At 41.4% G+C, this 26,337-nt stretch overlaps 1 protein-coding gene across 1 annotated transcript in view; it reads left to right on the forward strand.

Moving 5' to 3' along the window:
• LOC110980159 (receptor-type tyrosine-protein phosphatase F-like) overlaps nucleotides 1-26,337 on the forward strand; it is a 213,498-nt gene that overhangs the window by 48,500 nt on the left and 138,661 nt on the right. Inside the window, exons 8-11 of the mRNA XM_022236540.2 lie at nucleotides 33-335; nucleotides 10,127-10,408; nucleotides 12,968-13,285; nucleotides 24,423-24,619. Coding sequence (XP_022092232.1) covers nucleotides 33-335; nucleotides 10,127-10,408; nucleotides 12,968-13,285; nucleotides 24,423-24,619 — 1,100 coding nt within the window. The remainder of the gene's footprint in view (nucleotides 1-32; nucleotides 336-10,126; nucleotides 10,409-12,967; nucleotides 13,286-24,422; nucleotides 24,620-26,337) is intronic.

Genomic DNA, 26,337 nt, shown 5'->3' on the forward strand with positions numbered 1-26,337 from the left:
AAAGCCGGGGTCTTTTTATTCTTTTTAAATAGCACCATCAACTCCTCCACGAGAAGTTCGCGCAAGTCCTCTGAGTGCTAGTACCATACTGGTGCAGTGGGAAGCTCCAGAAGTCCCAAATGGGATTGTGAGAGGTTACAACATCTATTATAGCAACACACCCAGTCAGAATCTGAGTTTTTGGTACAAGCATTCAGTGGAAGATGGTACCCAGAGATTGACAACAATCAGTGACCTCAACCCAGACCAGACGTATTCAATACGTGCCTCGGCATTCACTGCCATTGGTGAAGGGCCAGCCTCCACAGCAGTCCAAGTAATAACAAAGCAAGGAGGTATGTACATGGGCCTAATTTCAGATCTATTTATCATGAGAATCTTCAGTGGATTATCTGCTCTTGGGGGATTTTTTTTGGCAAAATAAAAGGTACATGTAAACCAGATTAAATGCATGATACTGCTAACCATGTGGTCATCAACACTGACACAGGATTCACAAACATGCATTGACTATTGCACATCATTGCTCTGTCATCATGTGGACACACGAGGGCTAATTCCTACACAAGTGATTGGGAGAGGTGGGGTAAAACTACATGACTCACCGCAAGCATCACACACAAGCATATCTAAAATGTAGGGAACTTGTCCAAGGTTGAACTGCGGTTCGAATGCCGTCACTGCAGTTTGGACGGATCCTCATTCACCAGCCAACTTTTGACTGTCTCTGCCTTTTTAGAATATTAAAGGAACTGACAAAAAAAGCACCCTATTGTTATTCAACTTTCACATCAAGTGCAGCAAGCCCAGTCTATCCACAGCTGTCACGTTCAGTTGCACAGACACTTTTGGCAACAGTGGCTGCTGCATCAGTTTTAATTCAAGGGGATCCAGTCTCCTCTCGATGGACCAAAACCACTGATTTTCTGTCCTGCGTGCAGTTGAAACTGTTGTATTGTTTGATTGACAGTTCCGTTTCTTAAACTTTTGTTCCTGCAGGTGAGCTTGTCAGTTCGTAATTAATTGGCCTATCACTGGAACCCTTGAAAATCATCAGCATAGCCAACCATGCTGTACATACATGTTTCGTGGATTATTTGTAAATTATGCTCTTCCGTCATATCGGTTAGAGCGGTCATCTCAAAAGAAACACTTTGTATAAATGTATCTCAAAAAAATCACCTCCCAATCTGGGAACCACATGAAGTACACAAAGGAACTGTGATTCACTCTTTATAATAGGGAATTTTCTGTTTGCAGACCGGATATTTTGTGTCTTTTCCTGATGAAAAGGGCCCTCAGTTATTTTTATGTACCCTTTTCATGTAAAACATTTCATAACGGATTTACTATGGTGGCCCTGAAGGGACGTAAATGTTGTAGACTAGTTGTGAATGTTTTTTTGAAAATTTATGAATTTATTTGCGACAAGTTGTGAATACTTGTGCTATGTCATGAATAAATTCAAGACTAGTCACAGAGTTTGCCATGAATATTTCTCCTGTAACTTGAGGGGGTTGATATTTGCCCCAGCAACACACAGCGTCATCTGGTTTTTAGAGCAAAAGTTTCTAAGTCATCATTATGGTCAGGGTTTCAGCTGGGAGCCAAATCAGGTTTATGTTAGTGTGAAGTGTCTAACATGATAACCGACTAATAATTACAAATGTCCATAGAGAAAGGATCAACAAGAGAGCACGTTTCTTGGAACAATGGTTCCACATCATGTATTTGCTGCCAAGTGCAACTCCCTGCCATTTTTTAATAGTGCCATTTACACTTCAAGCTACTGGAAAATTATTCGCATCTAGTGATAAAAAAAATACAGGTCGCAAAAATATTCAGGACCAGTCGTGAAAAATATTCACGACGTTACAAAAATATTCATGATTAGTCGTAAAAAATATTTGTGACATAACACAAATATTCACGCTGGCAATGCACCTTGCCCACATAAAATTTGTACACACCGAGCTTGGCCAGTTGGTTCACACACTACACAATTTGACAGTCGCGAGCGACCACTACCTTCGTCGAGACGTATGGGCATAGTGCCAGTGCATCACAGCCACAACTAGTACGATCTGGACATGATTGCACAGAGTACGGCGCAAACATGATCCTTCTTGCTTGAAGATATTTTTATTCATTAGCAGGGCCATGCATCTGTGCTTTAACCCCTTCACGGCACGACTGGTTTTACCACAGTGGCCTGCTGGGCAGGTTTAATTTCCCAATTTTGCTAACGGCAACTGCAGACATGTAGCAAGGTCACCAGGCCTTATCTGCCAACTTGCTTGGTCACACACTGCACGAACCCCGGCTTGGCCACGATTCATGCCTGGGTATTTGGATCCCATCTAACATAATAACCAGGCACCCAGCACTTGCCTTACCCACTCAACAACACTAACCACCCAATGACATTACAATTTCATGTACTATTTCATTTACAATGTCTTGGAATACAGGAAACTTGGCAAATTGATTCAAGTGTGATAAACCTTGAAACAAGGAGCAGCGCAAAGTGCCACTTCACAAATTTCACACATAAATTTAGTCTATTTTCTTTGACCGTGTCTATAACAAACATCACACCGTCTGTATGATCTAGCTCATATTCCAGTCGGGGAAATTTCTACAGCAAAATGTCTTCCTATCAGTCTACCGGTACCTTGACCAGGAAGACAGGTTGGTCTGCCTCTAGATCGATACACTGGCAAATTTGGTGCACGCAACTCTAAAATTTCACTCACCAACATGTGTCTAAATGTCAAAAAACTGTCAGTGCCACCAATCACCTTATACCAGTGTTGTAGTCGAGACCTTTATGTCCGCGACCGAGGCCAAGGCATTCGAGACTGAGACCAAGACTGAGACCAGCTCTTTTAAGACTGAGACCAGAACTTCGAGACCGAGACTTTTGCAGTTCGAGACCGAGACCAAGATGACTGAGACCGAGACCTTGCACAACATATACAATATATACGCCTTCATGTAGTTCATTGATGGTAAATGTGGTGGACAATTGGCATTAATTAGCAAAATTGAGTGTAAATTTTACATGTAAAGCACACAACATATTCAATATTCCGTGAAAGAGTTTTATTTGAACTCTGGGAAAAAACAGCACACAGTTATTTTGACCATGAAGGCATGGACTGCCGATGCTATAGAATTTTGTGTAGAGTATACGGCATAATCGTACATTAAACATGTACATGTACAGAGTTTTTGTGTTCCATATGTATAGCAAAATTAACGTGGGCGAGTCACGTTGAAATGTTTAAAAAGGCAAAACGTGGGGTCTGAGCAGAAGTTCAATTTATGAGTTATACTCTGTAATGATCAATGGACAGGTTAGAATGTTCACGCAACATCATGGGCAGACCGAGACCAGGTCTCAAGACCTCCAACACTGCCTTATACACAAGATAAGAGTTTACGAGAGCAACATCAAGCAAAAATAAGAACACTTTCTTATACCATTTGATTGATTTTCTGACTGAACGGTGTGACGATGCCAGCTGGTTTGCAATGTCCACACCCCTCGTTGTAGTTGAGTACACGCCTGTGTTTTTCCAAAGTGATGCCGTCATGGTTCCGCTTTCCGGTGTCGGCCATCTTGGCTGTATGCATCATGGACAGCATACGGACATCTTTTTTGTCTTGCCAGACCAAGGCGAGCAAGCCCTGGTCGCAAGAGCGGTGAACATCATCACCTCTCTCGAGTTTCAAGGAGCACAAGTCCTTGGGCATGTCTTGACGATTGCTTCTCACCGTCCTGACGACGTTCATCTTCTGGTCGTATAGCTTCAGGTACAGTTCAGGGCTGCTGAACCAGTTGTCCAGGAAAATGGTGCACCCTTTGCCAAGAAGATCGGCATTCAAGTCAAGTACGATTCTCGTACTTGCCAGTCCAGCAGTTTGGTCTTGACAGCTGTAAATCTGGAAGTTCCAGGTGTATCCAGCAGCAACACCCGTGCTCTGGCAGACTCGATACACCTTGATGCCAAACCTCGCACGCTTCTTGGGGTTGTCTTGCTTGAACTTTGGTCCCTCTTTGAATTTCCAAAGGGACTCGTTGGTAATAATGTTGCTAGATGGAATGTAGATGGACTTGAACTTCTCGATCAATTCGTCTACTACCGGGCGGAGCTTGAAGAGTCGATCGGTCGTATCTGCACGGCTGTTATTGACGAAATGCAGATGGGTTAGCAGGTCGGCAAATTTGTCGTGGGGCATGGTGTTCGGGAAAAATGGAGTCTCAAGTATTGAGCCTCTCGTCCATAGGACTTTATGTTGGGTTTCGGCATCAGTCCCATGACGATGATCATGGACAGGAATACTGACATCTTGGACTTGCTGTTTGACTTTTCGGGTGTTCAGTGGCAACGTTGGTCTCGTTGGCAATGTGCAGGGCCAGATCTGGAGTGAAGAACTGCTCGAAGATTTCAACAGGAGTGCTGCTCTCGTCCAGTTCTTGCAATTGAACACCCGCTGTGCCTTGAACGCTGTGTCTGCGGGAGAAGTTGTCATCAGCCGTCCATTGAATGGAGGAAGAAATCTTGACCTTCTTGGCAGGACTCGCTAATGGTGGTTGCCCATTAGAATCACTGTCACTAGTTTCAATTTCTGAACTATGTTCAGATTCCTACGTGAAATCTGAACCCCTAGTCGCCAGCAATGTTTCCTCTTCACTTGAGGACATTGTGAATGCAACTGAAGGGCCGGGAAGCGGCCAGTAAAATATATACCAAGCGCTACAGAAAAGACTCCTTTTTGGACGAAACAAATGCCCAATTATGCTGAACAATGGACCGTGTACGCTGTATATCCCGAGTGTGGGTGCTGTGAACTTGTTCAGGGTCCAGTAGGGCTGTTAACAATGGCGCACACTATGTCAATGGCCTGTATTCATCGTGCTCCGGGCTCACACAGAACATGTTTGATAAGCCCTGACCATGGCCTTGAGCGCTGCTCCACGGAGATTACCTAGGGTATTCAATCAAAGACAAAGGGGATGTTCTGATGAATAAAATCCAATTTACTGGGTATTGTGGGGTTGACCAACTCTCCAAGTTGCCCCAGATTTCCATTCAATGCAAAGCTCCCAGTAATTGCAGGTCTACACTAAATAAAAGTTGCATGTGAGGTATGCAGCTTCCGCCGTCACCTGGAAATTAGACTTTTCTCCAGGCACGGCGTTTGCAGTCATCTGGCGCGAAGGGGTTAAACTTTGAGATTGTTTCGTTTTTATGCATGTCTGTGAGATAAAAAAAAGATTTGCAGTTAATGTACACAACATGATAGAGTCCTCTTTATTTTTCAGAAATTTTATTTTACAAATCTGGGTTTAATTTTTTGATGACTGATTCCAAACTGTTCCCTGTAAACCCTCTGCTATCAAAAGGCTGATTTGTAGAACTGTGCAGTGCCCGGTTGAATTCGTTCACCAAAATAGGGATCATTTATTGTTTTATGTTTTTAATTTTTAATGTATAAAAATTTGTGAAATATCTAAGTTTTGTTTGCATATAGTATTAACCACTTTCTGTGCAAAACAATTTAAAAATATTTTATTTATTACAACTTTCACGACATTTATATAGAAAGAGGGTTTCATATGTCCCCTTGAAGAAAATGGAAGTGTCCAAGTCATGTGAATGTGACTGACCATCCGGGATGACCTCGTATGTCTACATGCATTGTGCATGTTTGTAAACTCATCAGCATTCAGGTGATCTACTCACATGCACAATAAGGGCACAATTTTGCGCAAAAGGTTTTGTGAAGTTATTTTACTTCACATTGCATTTGCATGAATTACAACTCAAAATTCATGTCAAGGTAGAATAATGGACCTTAATACAGGTTCCTTTAATGCTCATGATGTACACGTAGTTTCTCTGCAACAATAGCGTGCAGCTGGACCACCTCATGAATCCTTGTGTGCTTGAGTTCACTATGTAGTTCATGTTAATTCCCCTTCCATCTTAAGTCAGCCCTTGTATTTTTCGAGGGTATGGACATAACGTGGTTTCCATGCACAAGTAGTCGCGTTGCGTCCGAAACAGGAGTTCATTTTTTGGACCTGAAAAATAGTTGCTAACTACATCACCACAGTTTGAAAACTACAACCCAGATGTATTTTTTCTCAATTCAGTGTTCACTGCTGTGTTTCAGTTCTAAAGAAAAAATTGTCTTTGCCAAAATGCGAAATGTGGTTTCTGCAGCCATTCTGTTGTGTCTGCAACCTTTGGTGTTCGGTAACGCGTACGTGTACATGTATGCCCCTCATTGGAAATGGATTCGTCCATGCTTTAATAGCTCGTGCTTAGAATTCCTGAAACAAAACGTGACAGATGTTGTCATGCATGTATTACATACATGAATTGGTTTTGTTTTCTTCTATGGCTGATGTGAAGTATTCGCTTTTCTTTTGACGTATTTTCTTAGTCACCATGTTACGCAGTTTTTGGTAAGAATCCCAATGTATTTGTGAACCTGTGCGTTTGGTGTTTTGTGCAGACAATCACGTTGCCTCAGTCAAAGAATTTCCCCATTGAGCCAGTGTAAGGAGGCACCCTTAATACGTTTAGTTTTAATCGTCGCGTGGAAATCGATAATGCTCATAAATAGGGAATGCCAAATAGACAACGCTTCGTCGACGTCATGACAATTTAAGACATGTTGCCATGGTGCATTATTGAGATCTTCCTTTAGATCACCATTGTCTACCGTATATATTTAAAACTTTGAAAGTTAATTGAGCAACCTTTCATTTTAGGCATTTTTCAACTGTGTAAACCGTAAACAAGATAGTGGTCACTTATTATGACTGGTAAGACACTACAATCTTTCATGAGCTCTGGGTGGGAACTGAAAATGAGATCGAGTGTGGTCTGAGTGGATTCAGTAATGTGGTGGTTCGTGTGTAAGTTGCTACATTTGAAACGAATTAAAACTAGAAGTTATTGGGTTAGGATTCACATTATCATTTTCGGAAACATCACAATTGAAATCCCCACTTACAATTATTTCTTTGTGTTTGCAGGAGGCCTTATCGATAATGTCGTCAACTTTGTCTATAAAATCAACACAGCTTGAAGGTGGTCTATACACAGAACTGATGAGTACAGGCTGTCTTTGTTTACACTTGATTTCAACCCACATGCATTCGACATCATCTGTTTCAAGATCTTCACGACAGATGAAAGTCAAATTGTTTCAAATATACATAGCAACCCCACCACCATGCCTGTTCCTGTCTTTTCTGACAATGGAATAATTGGGTAGAATAATCTCATTGTCCTTGATTGACCCATCACAGAACGTTTCATTTTAGCAGATGATATCAAATGGATTCTTAGACATTAATATTTGAAGATGCTCAAATTTATTAATTTCACTTCTTACATTAAATGAGAACCCCTCAGAGCTTTCATTGTAGATAACACCATCCCTTAGGTATCATGTGGTTCCTTGTTCTGTGGATTGAGCATCTCTCTGACTGTTTGAAGATACCGGTTCCCATCCTGGTCTTGGTGATGTAGAGGCCTTATCTGAATCGTTGAGTGACGTGGTTGATTCAGATTGGTTGGACACCGTTTCTGATGGGGATATGGGTAGAACTGGTTTGCTCCTCGGAAATCCGTCGAATCAGCTCTCTTCTTCATTAGAAAATCAGAATACAAGGTCTTCCCAAAAGAGGTTCGCTGATGAGGGGTCCGGTGTGAAGAAGTGTTCTTTGGTGTACCTGTGGTGTGCTAAATTAGGTTTGTGGCAAATAGGCGTACCCCTGTTGAGTTGAGATGCACACCGTCTGAAGCGAGGTGGGTTGCATTTATGTTTCTATTGTCAATGAAGCCCCAGCCATTGTGTGTTGCAATGGATTTGAGCAGATAATTGAAATCATCTACCTTCTTGCGTTGAAACATTAGCTGGTTTTTGCGGTGTATGATCGATGAAATAGTTGCTGTTCTAGGTGTTAGTGATTCGCCGAGGGATGTGGTCTTTGCAGCAATAGTTTCTGGGCTGTCAGATGTGTTGTTAGTTCCAACATGAAGAATTATCCCAGAAACATTGTACTTTGCTGAGAGATGTATGGCGTGGAGTGCAAGGTCTTCAATTTTTGCTCCACACATCGTGTGACAGATCACTTTCTTTTGCCAGCTCAGCTTCCTGGGCTATAGCTGTTTGATCATGGAGTCACCGATGATCAAGACATCTGCATGGCTGTTTGTATTAGGTGTAGCCACTAGCCTTGTCGGGTTAGACAGTGGTTTGTCATTTGCAGCAATCTGTTCCTTATGCTTTCTGCAGTATTGTGCTAGTTGCTCTTTAAAAGAGGCCTTTTCTTTCAGGGAACGTGGCTTATTTAGGGCTGTGTTTGCAGAGGGTCCGCTCTCCTTGCCAGGTTGGATGTTTGGCTGCTAGGCTTCGAAGTACGAATCAATCAACAGCTCGGCCTCGGTCCGTGAGTGATCAACGGAGTTGTGATCATCAGCGCTGCCGTCAGTGATGACGGAATCGACCTCGATGTGTCAGTGCAGCAAAGCGGTTGCTTGTAGGCACTGCAAGAGCGTCTTACACTGCAGTATCTAACTGTCCTGTTGTCGCACAATGGTGGTTCCTGCTCAACGTACAGTGTGGGAGCTCTTAATTTCTTAGTCTTTATTTAACAATGGCTGTTTCATGTCAGAGCATTGTACCCTAAAATAGGATGATGCTGTTATTTAAATTGTCTACAAGTGGAAATTAGCAAATAAATGTAACCCAATTGTTTTTATGAATAAGTTTTTTGCTTTCATCCTACCCCAAACAGTCGCTAAAGATTTTCCTCTTTGGAGAGTGGTTGCTAAAATGCAAATTTTCTTTGTGCCTGCTTATATTCACTAAAAACTTGATCAACCGTAGTGCATTCTCCAAATCCATGATGCATAGTGAAGCGGCCGCCATGTTTGTCCTTTTTCTTGGCACCAGCATTAGCAGACGTGTCTTGTTAGACATCTTTGAGTTTCATTGTGTTTCAACTTTTGACACATTTGATTCTTATGATGATAATAAGCTTAGAAGCATGGTACATGTACAAGTTTTAAACTTACATGTACTACTCGCAATGATTGGTATGTGACAAGCATTTTATTTGAAAATGATATGTGAACAGTATTATGTTATATAAGTTGACATGTACACAACTAAAGTGATGATGTGAGCCTGCACATTTGCCACTGACCCAAAGTTTTGGAGACTGCAGTGACAACTTTCAGGCGAGTCAATGTGTTTCAAATCTGGATTAAGACATGGAAAAAACTACTGAAGATTGATGCCATTCCTACCTTATTCCCATCTGCAAGAAAAGAAAAGGAGCCAGAAAAGCTGACCAAATGCCCATATACAAGAGGCTCCTTTGCCAAATGCAAAAAAAACAGGGTAGTAAATTAGTACACACATACAACATGTATGTGGGATCTAACTTTCCAATTTGATTTGAGATGTAGTCGCTCGATTTTGTCCCAAAAGTTATGCTTTGTGATCTTTGTTTCACGAACCATCTGGTGTTGGGAAAATCAACAGACCACCCCTAGCCGAGAGATTTACCTTTTTTTGTGACGTAATTTATCACAAGGGACATGCGAGGCACAGCCTTGCAACTGAGTAATACACAGACATGTCATCAATGCATGGCACCCACTATTCAGTAGGCCAGGTACTATACATTGGCGTGGCAGCCATTCCATGTACATGTATGCCCAGCAAGAATGCTCAGCTGGCTTCAAGCGGTACAGATAGTCTTGCGTCACCCATTACATGCAGGCACTACCAGACCAGGCAAAGATGCATGCATGCCCTCTATAGATACATGTAGTATTACAAAATGTCCTGTGTCCAACATAGCACAAGATTTGATCTCAAAGAGTTTCAGATTTCAGCGTGTTTCACTTTTAAAAGAAAAAGAATCTTATTCCCCTGGTTCTTCTATTTTTTGATCAATAACTCCAATGTACTTTGGTTTTTAAATGTTTAATTTATCTCAAAAGAGTGTGAAATTGCACTTGATTGCTCTTAAATTTATCCTGGCTAAGACACAGAAACCCACTCATGGCACATTGTTTATGCTCAGTTCCCAGCCAACCTGAAATGTTTGCGGGTGAGGCCATTTCTGCAACTCAGATACGCCTGACATGGAGACAACGTGAAACAGAAGCCCAGATTCTCTACTATGAGCTGTATTACAATGACTCCAAGACTGGAAGTGACGAACACAGGAGTATTCCTAAAGCAGAGACATACATTCTAGAAGATTTGAAGCCCAATACTGTGTATAACATCCGCCTAGCTGCAAAATCTAGGGCTGGGCAGGGAGCGAGCACACCTATTGTGTCAGTTCGCACGGAGCAAGCCGGTGAGTAATAAATGTTTCTGTTGAGGTCAAATAATAACAATAATAATAAATACTGCATATTCAAACTTAATCTAGCATGTGGTAAGTGCTGCTATGATTGGTAATATCAATTTTAAAGAACCAGTCTAAATTTAGTGAGTTTCATATGTTGCTGTTGCTTGATTTTCTGCATCAAGCAAGGTTCATGGAGAATACCTGGGATAAATATTGGAACAGTGGAAAACTGTTGAACCATGGGATTAAACCATTATCAGTTATTTAACAGTAATATTCATAAATACCTCAGACAGTTTCCCTATTCAACAACGAACACGGTGATCGTGTATTAACATTTGATATTCCCTGCAGAGATTTCAAAATGCCCGATGCGTAAAAAATGCTCTGGCACCTGGATATGAGACAGTTTAATCCATTGCTATAGGTCAAGACTCTGCGTGCGACGTGGCATGCATGACATGCCATGCACGCACCAAGTCCATATATGGAGTGACTTCTGGACAATTTGCACAAGAAATATACCTTAACATGGATGGAAATTAAAATTCTACAACGAAATCATTGGAAGTCTATCATATATTGACTTCGTTTGACTCTGACTAAGAAAGATATTTTTGAATGGGAACAAAAATGTGCTTGGCCGGTCTCAAACTAACATTTCAGACCGGCTCAGGAGAATGAACGCAGATAACGCCAGAACTGCAGGTGAGGCGTTAGTTGTGTCCATTCTCCTATGCTGGACTCAAAACATACATATACATGAAGGCATCTAAAATGAATGTAAAAATACATGGAAATGGAGGCATTTGTTATGTACATGTAATCTGCACAAATCTCTGACAAATATCCTGCATTTTTCAGTTATTTTCAAAAAATGCTTGGCTTAGATTTTGTTTCTGACTTCCAACATGTATGTGCCTCCAGTGCTCCTATATTAGAATGGTTCCTGGGGTGGGCTATTTATTAAAGTGCTGTTTTACCAACAGAAACAAGTGTATTCGTGTTACATGTCACTGGTGAATTTTAAGTGATGACATAAGGAAAACTTGATTTCATTTCGCAATTCTGCCTTCAGTGAGGACTACCCCAAAGGTGAAACATGGAAGATGAGCAAACATTAACCAAAATGCAGGGATTTCTTATTTTAAACTTTATTTTTTGCATGTAAGTGTTGGCCCCAAATGGTCATACCAAAACTTTTGTGGGGCAGGTGGCAGCACACGTTTAAATTTGGGCTTAGGTTCCTACAGCATTGTGCTCCTGTGACTAAAACTTGCCACACCCAACAACTGCTAGAGCAAACTTTAGCGTGTGGACCCCTTTGTGTTCGTTAAAGCGGCATGCCACTGTATAAACTTCAGCTACCTGTACTTCTGAAAATATCTTGATAACAAAAACCAAATGAGGTAACATTTAGCTATCAAAAGTTGAAGTTAAAAAGATACTGTGCCCCCTCCCCCACTTCTGGTGTGGTAGCAGCAGAACAAAGCCATGAAGAACATCTGCTACAAGCCAAGTTTGGTGACATTACTGTACAGCTCTACCGTCAGACAAGTGTTTTGGTGCCAACCATACACATGCTTCTTGTGTATATAATTCTTCTTCATGTAGACATACCTGTCAGTTCACCTGTGAAGAAAAAATAGTTCCTGCTTATTTCTGAAAAGCATCATCTGGTTCAGCAAATTTGTCGGGGGAGATAGCCAAAGAATTTACAAAAAGATGTTCTTTCAAGAATGAAACTAATGCTTGTTTTGATAATTTTTAATCACAGTCATGCATCTTATGTCCAGAATGTGTTAGCACATGAAGTATGCAATGGCCTATTTCTGTACGCTGCCCCCATTTTTGCGGGTTTCCATTCTGAGCATTCAAAAACTAAACTTAAACCTCAAGACTTTGTCATAAATGCAGGGAGAGATGCTGCTTATTAAACAGGGTTGATAAAAAAATGCAGGAGAGCCCCTTATGCACCATGATCCCAGGCCAGACTCAAACCCACAGCTTGCAACTTTACTTGCAGACCACAACTCTTGTGCCCTTGAGCAGCAGGCCATAGCACTCAACACTAAGAAGAATTCTGTTTACGAAATTAGAAAGTTAGGCATGTTGGTTTTCTAATTAAATGCAAAGATGTGATGGAGGGAAGGCAAGGTTACATTTTAGCCTAATAATGTCCCAACTGAAAGAAATTTGAAATAAGAGGTGGAAATAAGTTCAGAAAACTGAGCACCATCCGTTTTGGTTTGCCTGAACACTATCATTAGCATCTAAGAGTCATTGCATTTTGGATAATTTTTCTATGTTATTAGTGGTTTGTGCCCCTTAAATCTGAAGTTGCAGTGATACAAACATACCTAGAAAAGATCTTAGTGTGTACAACAGAACCTGTAACAAGTCTGTTCCTACAGAAATGATGGGTAAAGTGTCAATTAGTTTTGTGATTTTTTTCTGTCTTTTTTTTTTTGAAGTTTGTTTTTAGTATTGAGTGCTGTAAATTGATGTTAATCTTGCTTGTGTAATCTCTGTGCTGTACTTGTCACTGACCCTTCCTTCCACTAGTCCCTGGTGCTCCCCCTCAAGATGTCAAAGCTTCAACCCTGAGCTCTACAAGTCTTCGGATCGAATGGGAACCACCACCTCAAGACCGCCAAAATGGGGACATAACAGGTTACAAAGTCAGCTATGTAAAAATACCTCGTTCGGGGGAGGTTGTGGAAGCCCAAGATGAAATGTTGCTGGCAGTGGGTCCTAATGACAGATCATGTGACTTGGTTAACCTTGACAAGTGGACAGTATATCAGATAACTGTGCTAGCATCTACAAAGATGGGGGATGGACCTGCGTCCCGGCCCATAAATGCTGAAACAGATGAAGATGGTATGTACTATTTAATTCTGACTTAACTAGAGAATAATGCAAATCTGCTTGCCTACCATGCATAATTTGTTCAGCAGTTACATGAAGTGCATATCAGCCATGTCACCAGAGTAGCATTGTGATCACCACTGTTTCGTCTCCCCTGCTAGATACTTGTTACAACTCTCTAACATGGATCATTCCGTTTTACAGTTTCACCTGTTCATAATTTCTGCATGTGCAACACATTATTCCTTTTATTAATTTTCTCATTGTCTCACTTTTGCAAGGCATAGGTTCATCTATATTTATAGAATTTTTTGCACCTAATTACAAATTTACTAGATTTATGTTGCTGTTTAGGTTTGCGTGTGGACAGCAATCAGTTTAACAACTGCTGACCGACTTTGCTTGAATCTTTGCATTCACATGTATGATGAAATGTGTTTCGTGAATAAAATGTATATTTTCATCACTACAGGGCAACTTTGTGATAAGTACCAACAGTAGTTAAAGTAACTTGACCTCAAGACTGCATGAACACAAGTGTGATGTGCGAGTTGTTTGTTCTTTGCATTTGTTGTTCATGTGTACATGCATGCTGGTGTTGTTCGCTTGATATACTGTACAGTACCACAAACAGTAAACATCCTGTGATAAACGGCATCCAATGGATACGGGCTTATTACCCTGATATTATCATTACATTTGCAGTGCACCAACTATTCTGCTAATCCACATAGTAAACACTCTGAGGTTAAGGAAGGTCATAAAATCCTTGCTAGCATTTTCGGAACCTATTACAAAGACATCTCCAGCAGCTGAATTAAATGTCCTTTTATCACAATGGAAAATGCTCTTGCAGTTGGGTGATGGATCGTCAATCTTACTTGGCAGCTGTCCCTTTTCTCCTGGTCTTTGCCATGACCTGTACAGAATGCACTTTGCCAGGCGTGACAATACTGATGATCTGTACAGAATGCACAGTTGATTGACCTGTTACAGAAACAGTCCAAGGTCCCTTCCGCTTTGAAAACTTTAATACTTTCCTGGAAAAGTTTCCATGTAAAGAAATATCCGGAAATCATCCACCCACAAACAATCATTTAAAAGACGAATGCCAGCAATCTCTCTTAGTGGTAGGTAGTTTGCAGACAATTGTTGGTCACGGAAACTGTCACATGTACGATAGATCTTCTTTTTCCAACACAGGACAACATGCACTATGTCACACATGCTGAAAGCATGCACTGTAACATAATCTAAAACTTGTTTGTTGAACTGGCAAAAAATCTTGCATTCACTTATGTATCATTTAAAAATGTAGAAAACTCCTATTTTCACCTTCGGACAGCTGATAATTTCCAATAGCAGAACGGATTTTCGTTGAAAAAAATCATCGCGATGATCAATAAAAGCATGACAAGCATAACATCGCACAGAATGCGCATACCTTGCTGTTGTAAACAGTGGTTGGTGAAAAATGATCGTCACTGATCTTCTTAATTTTGGGGTTGTAAGCAAATAGTTTTTCTGCAAGATTTTCAAGTAAACAATATCAGAGAAGTATGAATCAAGTCCCCAGCAATTTTGCCTTTCTGAAAATGAAGCCTGATTTTTTTTCCTGAATTATGTAACTGGCTAAATTGCGGAACAGGTCAGCTGTAGCAGACATTAAACACAAATGTTTGTGGATCACTGCATTTTGGGCTCCTGACGTTAACAAACTGATTTTACAATGAAGTATTTATTTTATGGAAATTTAGTTCATTTATCAGAACTCCAGTAAATGAAAAAAAAAACACTGAACTTGCATAACTTTAACTTGACTTTTTCATTTGCTGCCATGCCACAACTACAACCGCCTCAGCGCTTTCATCCCAACCACCAATCATAAATTGAAACAAGTGTATTGCATACTCATTTTGATACAGCACCAACAAATGCAAAGCTACAGCCCTTACACGTCACACGATATGCATATTTATGAAGTTCACATGGGCGCTACTTTGTTCGTTGTATACAGCTGCCGCCAAAAAAAAAAAAAGTAGGGTCGGTAGGATGGAAATTTTTGGGGGGAAGAGGAATTTTTTTTGTCCTGATTGAATGGCATGAATGGGGAAGACAGCTTCCAGAATTATCTCAAAAAGTGATAAACACCTGTCTTAATGTAAATATTTCTCTAGGTGACAATTCACAAGAATTATGGGCAATTCACACAGTGTGACTCGATCAGGCAATCATGACGGTAAAATGGCCAGCAATGTATCGCGTGGTAAGCGTGCTTGAGGTATCCAGACCAGTGGTCAAAACTCCTTTTGCGGCGGCAGGAAATTCGTTGAAAGACGCTCGCTTCAAGTACGAGCAAAACAAACTCAAATTAAACCTATGAACACAGAAAATACACACATAAATAAGAAACCAAGTTCTGTGAAGGAACTTACAGAAAACCTTTTGCAACCTCGATTTTTTTTTACCTGTGGCTTTAGGGTTGTGAGCATGTACATGTATGGCCAATGTAGAGTGATCGACTGTAACATACAGTACATGTATAGACCAGTTCTGGTTGGTACATTTCTTTGCATGGGCATGGCGCATTCATGTTACGCTGTCGCAGTGGTTAAAACACCTGCCCGAAGCTCAATGCATTAAACGAAGCTGCTAACCAGAGCAGCTTCGTTTAATGCATTGAGCAGCGGGCAGGTGTTTTAACCACTGCGACAGCGAAACGTGAATAACAACTCATGAAAATAACACACATTTCTTTCCAAAAATTGCAAATTTATGTACAAAAACATACAAGAACAAGCATTTTAACTTGAGAAAAAGTTATTAAAAGATATTTTGTGAAGACAGAAAAGACATCAGCTTTTCTAGACTTGCCTGAACGGGCACACCTAGTTAGAATATTAATTGCCCAAATGAAAATTTGATTGGCTTGGGCTATCAGATAGGCGATTCGTTGCGGCCTGCGTTGTGTGAAACTAGGAAAATGACTTGTCAGGTCAACAAAGGTGTGGCTGGTCTGGGGTTTGCATGTAGCGTGGGCATGTTTTTACTTGGCAGATCGGGTTGCGGTGTTGGTGTTCTCTATTATGCAGGGGTTAGTGTGTTTCACATTTGCAGTTAACTCCTTTTGATTCACACCGACACGCTAAGCGTGTTTGCATGTCTGCTAAAATTCTGACCTGTACCATACATGTACATGTAGTGCTTCAGCTGAACCACCCAACGGAACCAAAAATCATTGAATGTGGCACTTTCAAACCGAACCAAACTGAAGTGATTGGTTCAGATGTTTGACTCAAAATGGCATGACATTGTTATCAAACCAAAAGAACACAAGAAAACTTGATTAAAAAAAAACCAAACACAATGAAAATGGAAAGCAAGGTATACTGCAACCTGCGCCCGCAGAGCCCAGCATTTGTACGTACAATACGCAACATGTGATAGTTGTGAAATGCTCATGGTGAGAATTTACTGAAAACAAGCCAAAAATATGCAAGGTCACGCATTGCTGCTGCATAACAGTGCTAAATTCTTACTACATTCAATTGTGCATATTATTCATATAACATTATTCATACAACATTATTCGGTCTATAACGTCTTAAATAGCAGTGCAGAATGAATTTTGATAGGATGCTGATCGTAATCGGACCTGTGCTCGACTGCAGGCACAATTTTACTGGGCGGAGTAATGCTCAAGCACATGCGCGGCGAGATGTGGTGGGTATAGCGGTCAAATAGTGTAACTTGCTTTTCCTGTGGTCAAAATCATAGCACATATACTTTATAACAGAATTTCACCAGACCTCGGAATGTTTTGCAGTTCTCAATAACAAAAGGCCGGAATCCCTTTAAAAAAAAGACTTATGAAAAAACTGCCCGTTTGGCCTCCTGGGCAATGTCCTGAGAATTGCTTACCGGTACTTGATCTGTTTAAGGTTCTTCAAATGTACATGTATAAAATGCTATAATGTTATTTTGGTCGCTGAGTATGTTTCGTTGAAAATAACCCAAACAATTCGTTTGAAATCGAATTTGATCTTGTTTCCTGTAAGGTACATGTAAGTAACTCCCATTATAGCATGCTTTTTTCCTGTTTTCATATACATGTATATCTTACTATTGTTTTGTTGGGTCAGATGTGGTCCACACAAAAATGCGCAATTCCAGTCAGCGAAACACGGTTGGCAAATGTCACTACTACGACAGTAAGGTTCCATGGAATTCAAACTCAAACATACTCATTGGGGATATAAAAAGTACTGAAATCGAAGTTGCTCGTGGATGGGGGATGGAGGAGATTCATTGCTTGTACATGTATAATGTATTTTGCATATGTTTGTAAGGAGCTCTCCGACGTCTCAATGTGCATTGACCATTTTACGTGTACATGCACCTGGGAGCATGTATGTGCATACATACGTGCATGTACGTGACTGTGTACATGTCTAAACTTGAACCAAACCGAAATCAGCAGCTACAGTTGCCATTAGATTCCCGCAAGTGCTATAGAGCAGCTTGTCTTTGTAAAGTCAGCCACACAACAGGTTCCATGGTAGTACCAAACTGCTTGACTTCACACCTGACCGCAAGGTGTTAGTGGGTTTCTAATCCTGCTTTATGGCTTTTATTGCCTCAATGGAAATGGTACACAAAAATGATAGATAGGAGCGTTCGTATATTGTTGGACATAAACTGTTTGCAGTACTGTACATTATAAATTACAGTAAAATCTGTAATAAGTTGAAGTCGAAAGTCCATTTATCTGGAAGCCATATTTCATTCCCACCAAAAGAATAAGCTTTTACTTACAGAAATACCTTCGTAACCCAAATACCCACACTATAACATCTGCTTATCTCAAAGTGTTAGTTATGAAAAAGCAAAAAGAACTCCACAAAAATGCTTCTAGAAGTGTGCAAAGGAATGTGAGATTAGGGTTGCAAGTCATCACTGCCAAGTGTGCTTCCACTTTCCACACTAAGACTTGTGTGCCTGTATGCACTTAGCATGCTTTGTGCATAAACCAACCCTTACCAGAACTAATCCTGGCTTTGAAGCTAGCCTGATTTCTATTGTAGACTCAGTTGTAGCTTGCGTGTAGGTAGGCCAATTTCTGTTGCTGGGAGTGTCCAAAAAGCAAAATCATCATGACGTCATCAGGTGTCAAAGTCAAACACAACAACAAATTCCAGCAAATAACTAACATCGGTGATATCGATATCAAACCCATATCGGTAATATCGACATGTCGACGATGCTTAGGCAGTGATATATATTATTAGCTGAAAGTGATGGTGCATTTTTCACCGGCCAGTTTCTTTGAAATTACACATATAGTTTGTGCATGGGTAGGTACAACTGTACGTATTATTGCCTCAGGATGATGTAATGATATCGTCATGACCTTAAAACTTGCATGTACATGTATTGGCAAATATTGACAGATCCAAGCATATGATCAGATTTGAGAGTATTTGGATAAGAAAGGATGTATTGTACATGTAGTTCCAATTTTTAATGATGAATATAATGACATAATGTGTCACACGACATCACGTTTATTGGTAATTATGTTCCACAAGGAAGTCAAAGATGGTTTTACTGTTTTCCTCCTAGTCGTTCATTTTATTGCTGGTTGTGTCTGTGTGTCCAAACTTTGATAAATTTCAAACAATTTTACATATCAACTTCAGATTTGATTTGTGGATTGTTTTGGGTAATGCTAACAAGTCTGTATTTGGGGCAGAAAAGTCAGATGTCAATGTCACAACAGCCAAATTAATAGAAAATTATCTCGTTGGTGCAGTAACTTGAGTATATTGTCTGTAAAATTTAGCATGTCGTTTATGGATTGTTCTTAGTAATCCTGAGAAGTCTATTTACATTTTGGGCCAATAGAAATCCTGTGAGCATGATAACTTGAGAAAACTTAGGATTTCAAAATTGGCGTGTGCATTGTGTTTGCTAATTGCAATAAGTATGTTACATTTAAGTCTGAAAAGTCTAGGGTAAAGATCACAGTGGATGAAAAGGCAAATCCTGTTTGCGAACCGAAATTAAAATGTGGGTTAAAGCATCCCATCATTTTTGTTTATTTTTGCCACAAATGCCAAATTTGATCTGTTCACCTCAAAATGGCCAACTTCACCCTTGGCAGTTCCACTGTAGAGAAGGAAACCCTCGAACAGTTGTTTGCCAATTTGGCTAGCATCCGGGTATGGTTTTTGTTCTGTTTCGGTCTGACATCACTTTTGATCTGGAAAAAAAAAATCCTTGATTGAACAAACTTCACCGAAATGTTCTTAGGTATCAAATCAACACTCATTTATGTACTTGCTTTTTTTGACTTCCTTGACAATTATGAAGCTTTTCCATGCATTTCCATGTGCTTGTAAAAGAGAAAGGCATAAAATCTTCACACTTCTGACTGTAGTGTGGTTTTCAACTTCTGTGCATTGTTTAAAAATGCTGGCGCTTTGAACTTCCATGCATTTCAGCACTGGATTCTGTGATTTGTGAAAGTCATTTGGATTGGGGCTAGATGTGACAAAGGGCACACAGCATCTACGCTGAAAGGCAGATGGTTTTACCACTGCTGAGTTTCCATGTAGCATGGCTTTCTTGAGGGTAATTTCTCCCTCACAGACGTAGGAGGGTCTGGAAGTGAATACCTACCCAAAACAGTTGCTAAATATGCAAATTCCTTTGCGCCTTATTTTATTTGCTAAAAACTTGATAAATTGTCGTACACCCTCTACTTCCACAAAGCATAGTGGTGCGGCTACCATGTTCGTCCTTATTCGGAATGATACCGGTATGATACCATCTGAGCCCAAAGTGGGGAGGACGGTTGGGAACTGACTGTGTGGGATAAGTATTCACTTGCAGACCCTCCCACACATCAGTGGGGAAAAAGTCCACTGCTTTAATATTACCCCAAACAGTCGCTATTATATGCAGAGTAGCACCGTTCCCCAGAGTTGGGTAAGGCAAGGACACACTACTGTACGTGAGGAAGAGAAATGTGTGGTTAGAAGTAGATATATGATGTACAAAGCAAAAGAGCTATAAGGCAGACTGACCAGACAAAGGAGCTGTAAGGTAGTTCAGTGTTGGTCCATTCCAATTAGGAGCCCCTTGGAGTCATCGTGGCTGACGCCAGGATCTCCCAGCCATGTCAGCAGTCTGTTTGCAGGACAGTGGTGAGGCAGCATGAGGTAAATGTCAGTGGAATCTTCCAGCATGCTGCCTCACATATCTCCTCCGTCAAACCACCGTGGAAACAGGCTGTGGAAGTAGATACTGCTCTGATGTCATGGGCCCTGATAAAGTTGAGTCTGATTGTCCAAAGTGTCTGGCTAGTCAAGGTTGGCAAATTTGATGGCTGAGAACACCCATCTGACTATAGTGTCCGGGTTGCAGCTCGATGCGAAAACCCAAGGCTGGAACGAGGCTTATGCCATGTGGTTCCCATCTGATGTGGCCATCGGCAATGGATAGTAATTTCGGTTCTCTGCCTCGTTGTAAAGTGGTAACTGCCAGTAGTAAGGCTAATTTCACTGTACTGTGTGGTAACCAGGCCTTGCTGAGGGGCTCAAATGAAAGGCTGGCAAGGAGCCGGAGGACATCTGATGAGTCCCAGGAAGGAATCAGTTGTTTTGTAGGGGGCACTCTACAAGCAACCCCTGAAGAAGGTGTTTAATTGTGCCATCTGAAAGAGTCGAGCCATCAGGGAAGCCACTACATGTATGTATAGCTGTGATGGCAGACCAGTAGATGGTCGCTATCCTTAGGCCGGATTTGAATGGGTACATTAAGAAATCAGCCAAAGTGGTCACTGGAACTCCAGTCGGACTAAGACTCTGCTCTGCAAGTGAAGTATAACATTATGCTGCTGTAGACGCTGCGTGCGGATTGGCGTTTACCCCTTGCTGACATCTCAGCAGCTTCTTCAGAAAGTCCCGCTGATTGGACTGATTGTTTAACAATGGCCAGCAAGTCAGGTGTAGGGATAAGGGCTGAGGGTAGAGTATGCCCGACTTCGTCTGATGGAGAAGGTCTGGCTGGAGGGCAGGACGGCAGGACGAGTGGTGTGTGAATGACCAGGGTTGGCATGCCAGAAGGGGCAATGCTCCCGTTCGATTTTGGAGAGCACTGCTAGGATTAGGAGTATTGGTGGAAAGGCGTGGGCCAGCACCCCACCCCAGTTGATATGGAGAGCACTTGTTGCCCAGGCCTGTGGGTGACGACATCTGTGCAGAACACCGGTAGAGGGCATCTATGATTGAGTTGTTGACTCCTGGGATGTGGGTCACTTGGAGTTCAATCCCCTGGTCTTGTGCCAGGTCAAGAGTTAAGGAGAATGAGTGCCTCCCATGCTGTTAATATTGGCCACCACTGTAGAGTTGTCCGAGTGTATGAAGATGCCTTTGCCCTTGATGCTCGCGCAAAAGTATTGTAGTGCATTGAATGGCACTTGGAGTTCTAGCATGTTGATATACATTTAGCTCCCTTGGAATTGGGGCTCCCAAGCTCCTGCCTGGAGTGGGGGTAGGGAGGCTCCCTATCCGAGGTGGTATGCATCCGTGGTTATTGTTATCTCCAGGTTTACCCCTCAAGAGAGGGGTCTTCTTGTCAGCCACTTCTGGAGGTGGGGATGGATGAGGTCCATAATGGGAACAGGTAGATCAATTCGGACCTTCTTCTGCCTGAAGAGCACTAGCAGATGTAGTTGTAGTGGTCTCATGTATAGACCTTTGTCACCCACGTGACTAAATGTACACACCACCACCACGTTTGGACTGCCTTGGCCAGGGTGATCACATATATTCCTATGGGTAGCCTCAACCACTTGCAAGCGCTGCATGCTTGACTAATTTATCTTGAATAGGTAGATTACCATCACAACACTTTGCACCATTACCATCACAATAGGCTTCTGTGGTGCTTCCGGTTCCGAGTGGAACTGCAGTTCCAAAAAAAAATCAGAATTGGCGGCTCTGCTTTTGTGAAGAACCGGGTACCCACCCTTGGCGGTACCACATTCAAGAGCCGACTTCAAACATCAAATCTGAGTTCCAGTCATCCGAGTCACCGCCACTCCCGCGTGTACGTGTACAGCATGCTGTACATTTAGCAGGGCAGGGAAAATGTGTACACAAATGAACTGTAAAATACCTTTGTGTCTGGGTATCAAACCACATTGGTTATTGCACGCATGATGCAGCGGAGCTTTGACGGCCAGAGGCCATGAAGCTCAAAGACTGTTTACATGTGGGTGTGACTTCAACATTGGTGAAGTTAGCCTGGTACTTGCATGTGACGTGTTGTACTTTCCGCATGTACATGTATGACACCAGGAAAAATCGTTTGGTGAAGAAATAGCCTAGCCGTTGCCCGAACTTGTGTACCAGCGAGGGTCTCGGTTCTCAACTTCTCACTTTTGAGCCGGTTCCATGCATGGACCCGTGTAACGGCATAGCTTTCAAGATAATGGTCGTATCAGAGATTTTCATGCACCCACTGTGGATGAATAACCAGTTTATGCATGGTCCATGGCCATTTACGATACTTTGGCACATGTTCAATAAGTACATGTGATCCAGCCATACATGAAGTTCCATGGCATGGACAAAAATTCCATTTGCATTATGGGTCAAGTTACATGTACTTACAACAGCGAATCGGTTGTTGTTTTGATTAAAGTACTTTTATATATGTACGTAGAGTGGAAAATAGTGCAGGAGGAAGTAGAACTGAGTTGTATTATGGTTGTACATGTTGTAGATTTATTCCAGCCAGTCTGTTAAAGCCAGTCTGTTGTGCCATCGGTGAGTGCTGTGGCACCAGTGTGATATGCATGTTGCATGGCAGCGACAGATCTTTAATGGGTTCTATTAAACCGTATGTTTTTCTTAATATCTTTGTAGCCAGTTCTAACTCAGAATCGCAGTCCTTACATGTAGTTGGGGTTGGAGAATTCTAGAACTGCCCACACTACATCACAACACATCATAGGTCGAACATGATTGTGACATCACTAGAAAAAGGTCTATAGTCGGCAAAGGAGAACCAGGTCCACCATGCTGGCCACTAGCCCAAGTAGGCATAGCCAAGCTTGGGCGGAGGCCGACTGTCTGGAGGAGAAGACGTTCACTCATTCTAGAAGGTTATCGATGCAATCGCTCGTCAGTGTGATTATGCCTTGTCGGAGTTCAAGGACGGCCCCTAGGTATTTTAGGTGTCGTGTAGGGGTGGGCCTTGATTTCTGGTGATTGATGAGGAACCCCAAGCGATTTGTGAGGTCGTAGGTGAGGCTGGTAGAAGCCGCTCTGTCATTATGTGTTCTGCTGACAATGAGCCAATTGCCTAGATACTGGAACAATACGACATCCCTTTTCCGGAGATGAGCGGCAATGATATTCACTACTCGGGTGAAGAACCTCGGCAATGTGGAGAGGCCGAAAGGGCCTTGAACTCGAACAAGCTCTCTTTGTACATGAAGTGGAGAAACTTGCAGTCTTATTGGTGAATTAGAGTGTAAAGTTAGGCATCTTTCAGGTCTATTGATGATTCCCAAGCTGGGATTTGAAGAGACTGGGTTACTGTCTGGAGCATCTTCGTGCAGAATTTCCACGGATGGATAAACTTGTTCAGTGGTTTGAGCTTGATTATGAGTCTCTGTTGACCTTGTTCCTCCCGGGAAAACTGGAAATAGGTCATTACTCTAAAGGTGTATGGTCCCATCGTTTCACGTTGGCAAGGACTTTTAAACATCTTGACGCATTTGTGGCGAACATGGCAGCCGCACCTCTATGCATTGTGGGAGAAGAGGGCACACTACAGTTGATCAAGTTTTTAGTAAATAAAATAAGGATAAATAATCATATTTATCGACTGCTATGGGTAGTATGAAAACAGAAGACTAAAATGTTCAGTTTTTAACATTAATTTTTAAAAGTTGAGAATATTGCCCATCATGAATTGAAGTTAAAAACCAAAAGGAAAATCCAGAGTAAGTCCCACAGGAAAGGAGACTGATACTGAAAACCAATGAAAAAGTGACTTGTGTTTCTTATGTAATGTACAAGTCGATGTATGTGTAACTCCTTTTAGATGACACGCTATTTGTCTATTTATGCAGTACCGGATGGTCCACCACGTAAGGTTGTAGCTGAAGCCCTGAATTCAACCACCATTGCTGTTCGATGGAGCCCACCTGCTTTGGATCGACAACATGGTGAAATTCGCGGCTACCAAGTTCACTACCAGGTTGTGTCAGCTGATGAAGAACCATTGGGACCACCTCAAGTTGAGTGGGTTGCACTTCCAGATATAAGGGTAAGAGGGATTATGTTAAGTCTTTTAACCACTTCATGCTGGGGCATTTTTCAATGTTGATGATGCTGGGCCCAGCATGACTATCATTTTTTCGTTTTCAAAATCTTTCAAAAATTCATCATTTCATTTAACGATCGTTTATAGCCGCACCAAGTAATCTTTAGGCACTACTCTAAGTTGACAAGTGACCTTCATTGACGCCCGAGTATTTCAGCCAGGCCTGCAGCCTTGTAAACAGAGCCCAGATAGTGTGGTGTTATGTAACTTTCTTTTGTTCACGAACCTGGCTCAGTGCACTGCTGACCTCTTTTCAATAGGGGCCAGATTAGCGTGCAGGGGTGCTGTGTGGCTCGTCGCAGTGGTGGTGGAGCGCTTTTGTCCCCGGTGGTAATCCGCTCGCTCTAAATGCCCCAAACCCTGGTATACGGTTTAAAAAGAAGGCTGGATTATCTCCACTTTTGAGAGTGAAAAGTTTCGATAATTCTCAGCAGCCTGGTCTTTTGTTCGGAGCACGATCTTTTGTTACAGGGCCCTGTTCCCTTTGTCTGAGTTTGTAGACTCCGGCCACACATATAAAGCATATATGTACGTCTCCGATCCCAGAGTCCCCGGCAGGAAGTGGTTAAAAAAACAGCATTTCTGCAAACGAGTGTACGGCCCTTGACTTTGAGCGATTTTGGTAACTTCAAGATGTTTGATCGTTGCCAAAGGGACAGCCAACAAAGATTTTGATGCAAAATTTATTGCAAAGTGGTGACGTCATGATGACGTCATCACCTTATTTTATATTGATTTTTGAATATTTAATTTTTCCCCATATGTTTAGTACACATTTTTGTACTTAACACTAGTGAACGAGTAGTCCTTTACTTCGGCTCAACATTACTATAAGAACGAAAGAGAAATCGGTCACTTTACGCTGTGTTATTTGATTTGAATTACATCTAAGAGTCCGAATATGAAGTAATATTTCATAAAAATTGTTCAGTTTAAGGGCAAATCACGTGACACGAACTTAAAGGAGCAGTGTTTCTGCAAATGACGTTATGGCCCATTGATTTTGTACATGTTTTCGAGCCACAAGTTTGGTAACTTTGCAATGTTTGATCGTTGACGAATTGATAGCAAACAAAGACCCTGATGCACGATTTATTGAAAATGAATGACGTCATGATGACATCATCACTTTATTTCATACTGATTTTTCAATATTTCATTTTCCCCATAGGGTTTATACACGTTGTTTGACTTGGCATGAACTTCAAAGCCTTTTATCTTGTGAAGGACATGTCCTGTCTCGTTGAAATTTTGCAGATAACTAGAAAGCAAAGTGTCACAGATGAATGTTGACCTGCTGTGTTGATTACGTCATCAGGCTATAAGTAACGTGACATTAAATGTGCACTGTTTAGGGAACTATATCTCCTGAAGTAGATGTCTGATCGGATTCAAATCTTGCAGATATCTTGAAAATGGTGTACTTTAGAGGAATATTTGCCTTATGTGATGATGACATCATCAGGAGACAAGTCATTTGACATTAAATGTTCACTCAAAGAATTTACTTATGATTTTTTTTTTCAAATTGACTTTCTACACAGATATATAGCCAGTATAGCCAATATTTTGGTAACTCATCTGTATTCCATGAAACTGTAATATCATATCAGATCTATTTTGTAAACATTCTTCTTTTATAATACGATTTGACTAAAACA

This window comes from Acanthaster planci, linkage group LG12, assembly GCF_054643075.1.
Source record: "Acanthaster planci isolate LZ-2023a linkage group LG12, COTS_SCS, whole genome shotgun sequence".
Taxonomy (NCBI): Eukaryota; Metazoa; Echinodermata; class Asteroidea; order Valvatida; family Acanthasteridae; genus Acanthaster; species Acanthaster planci.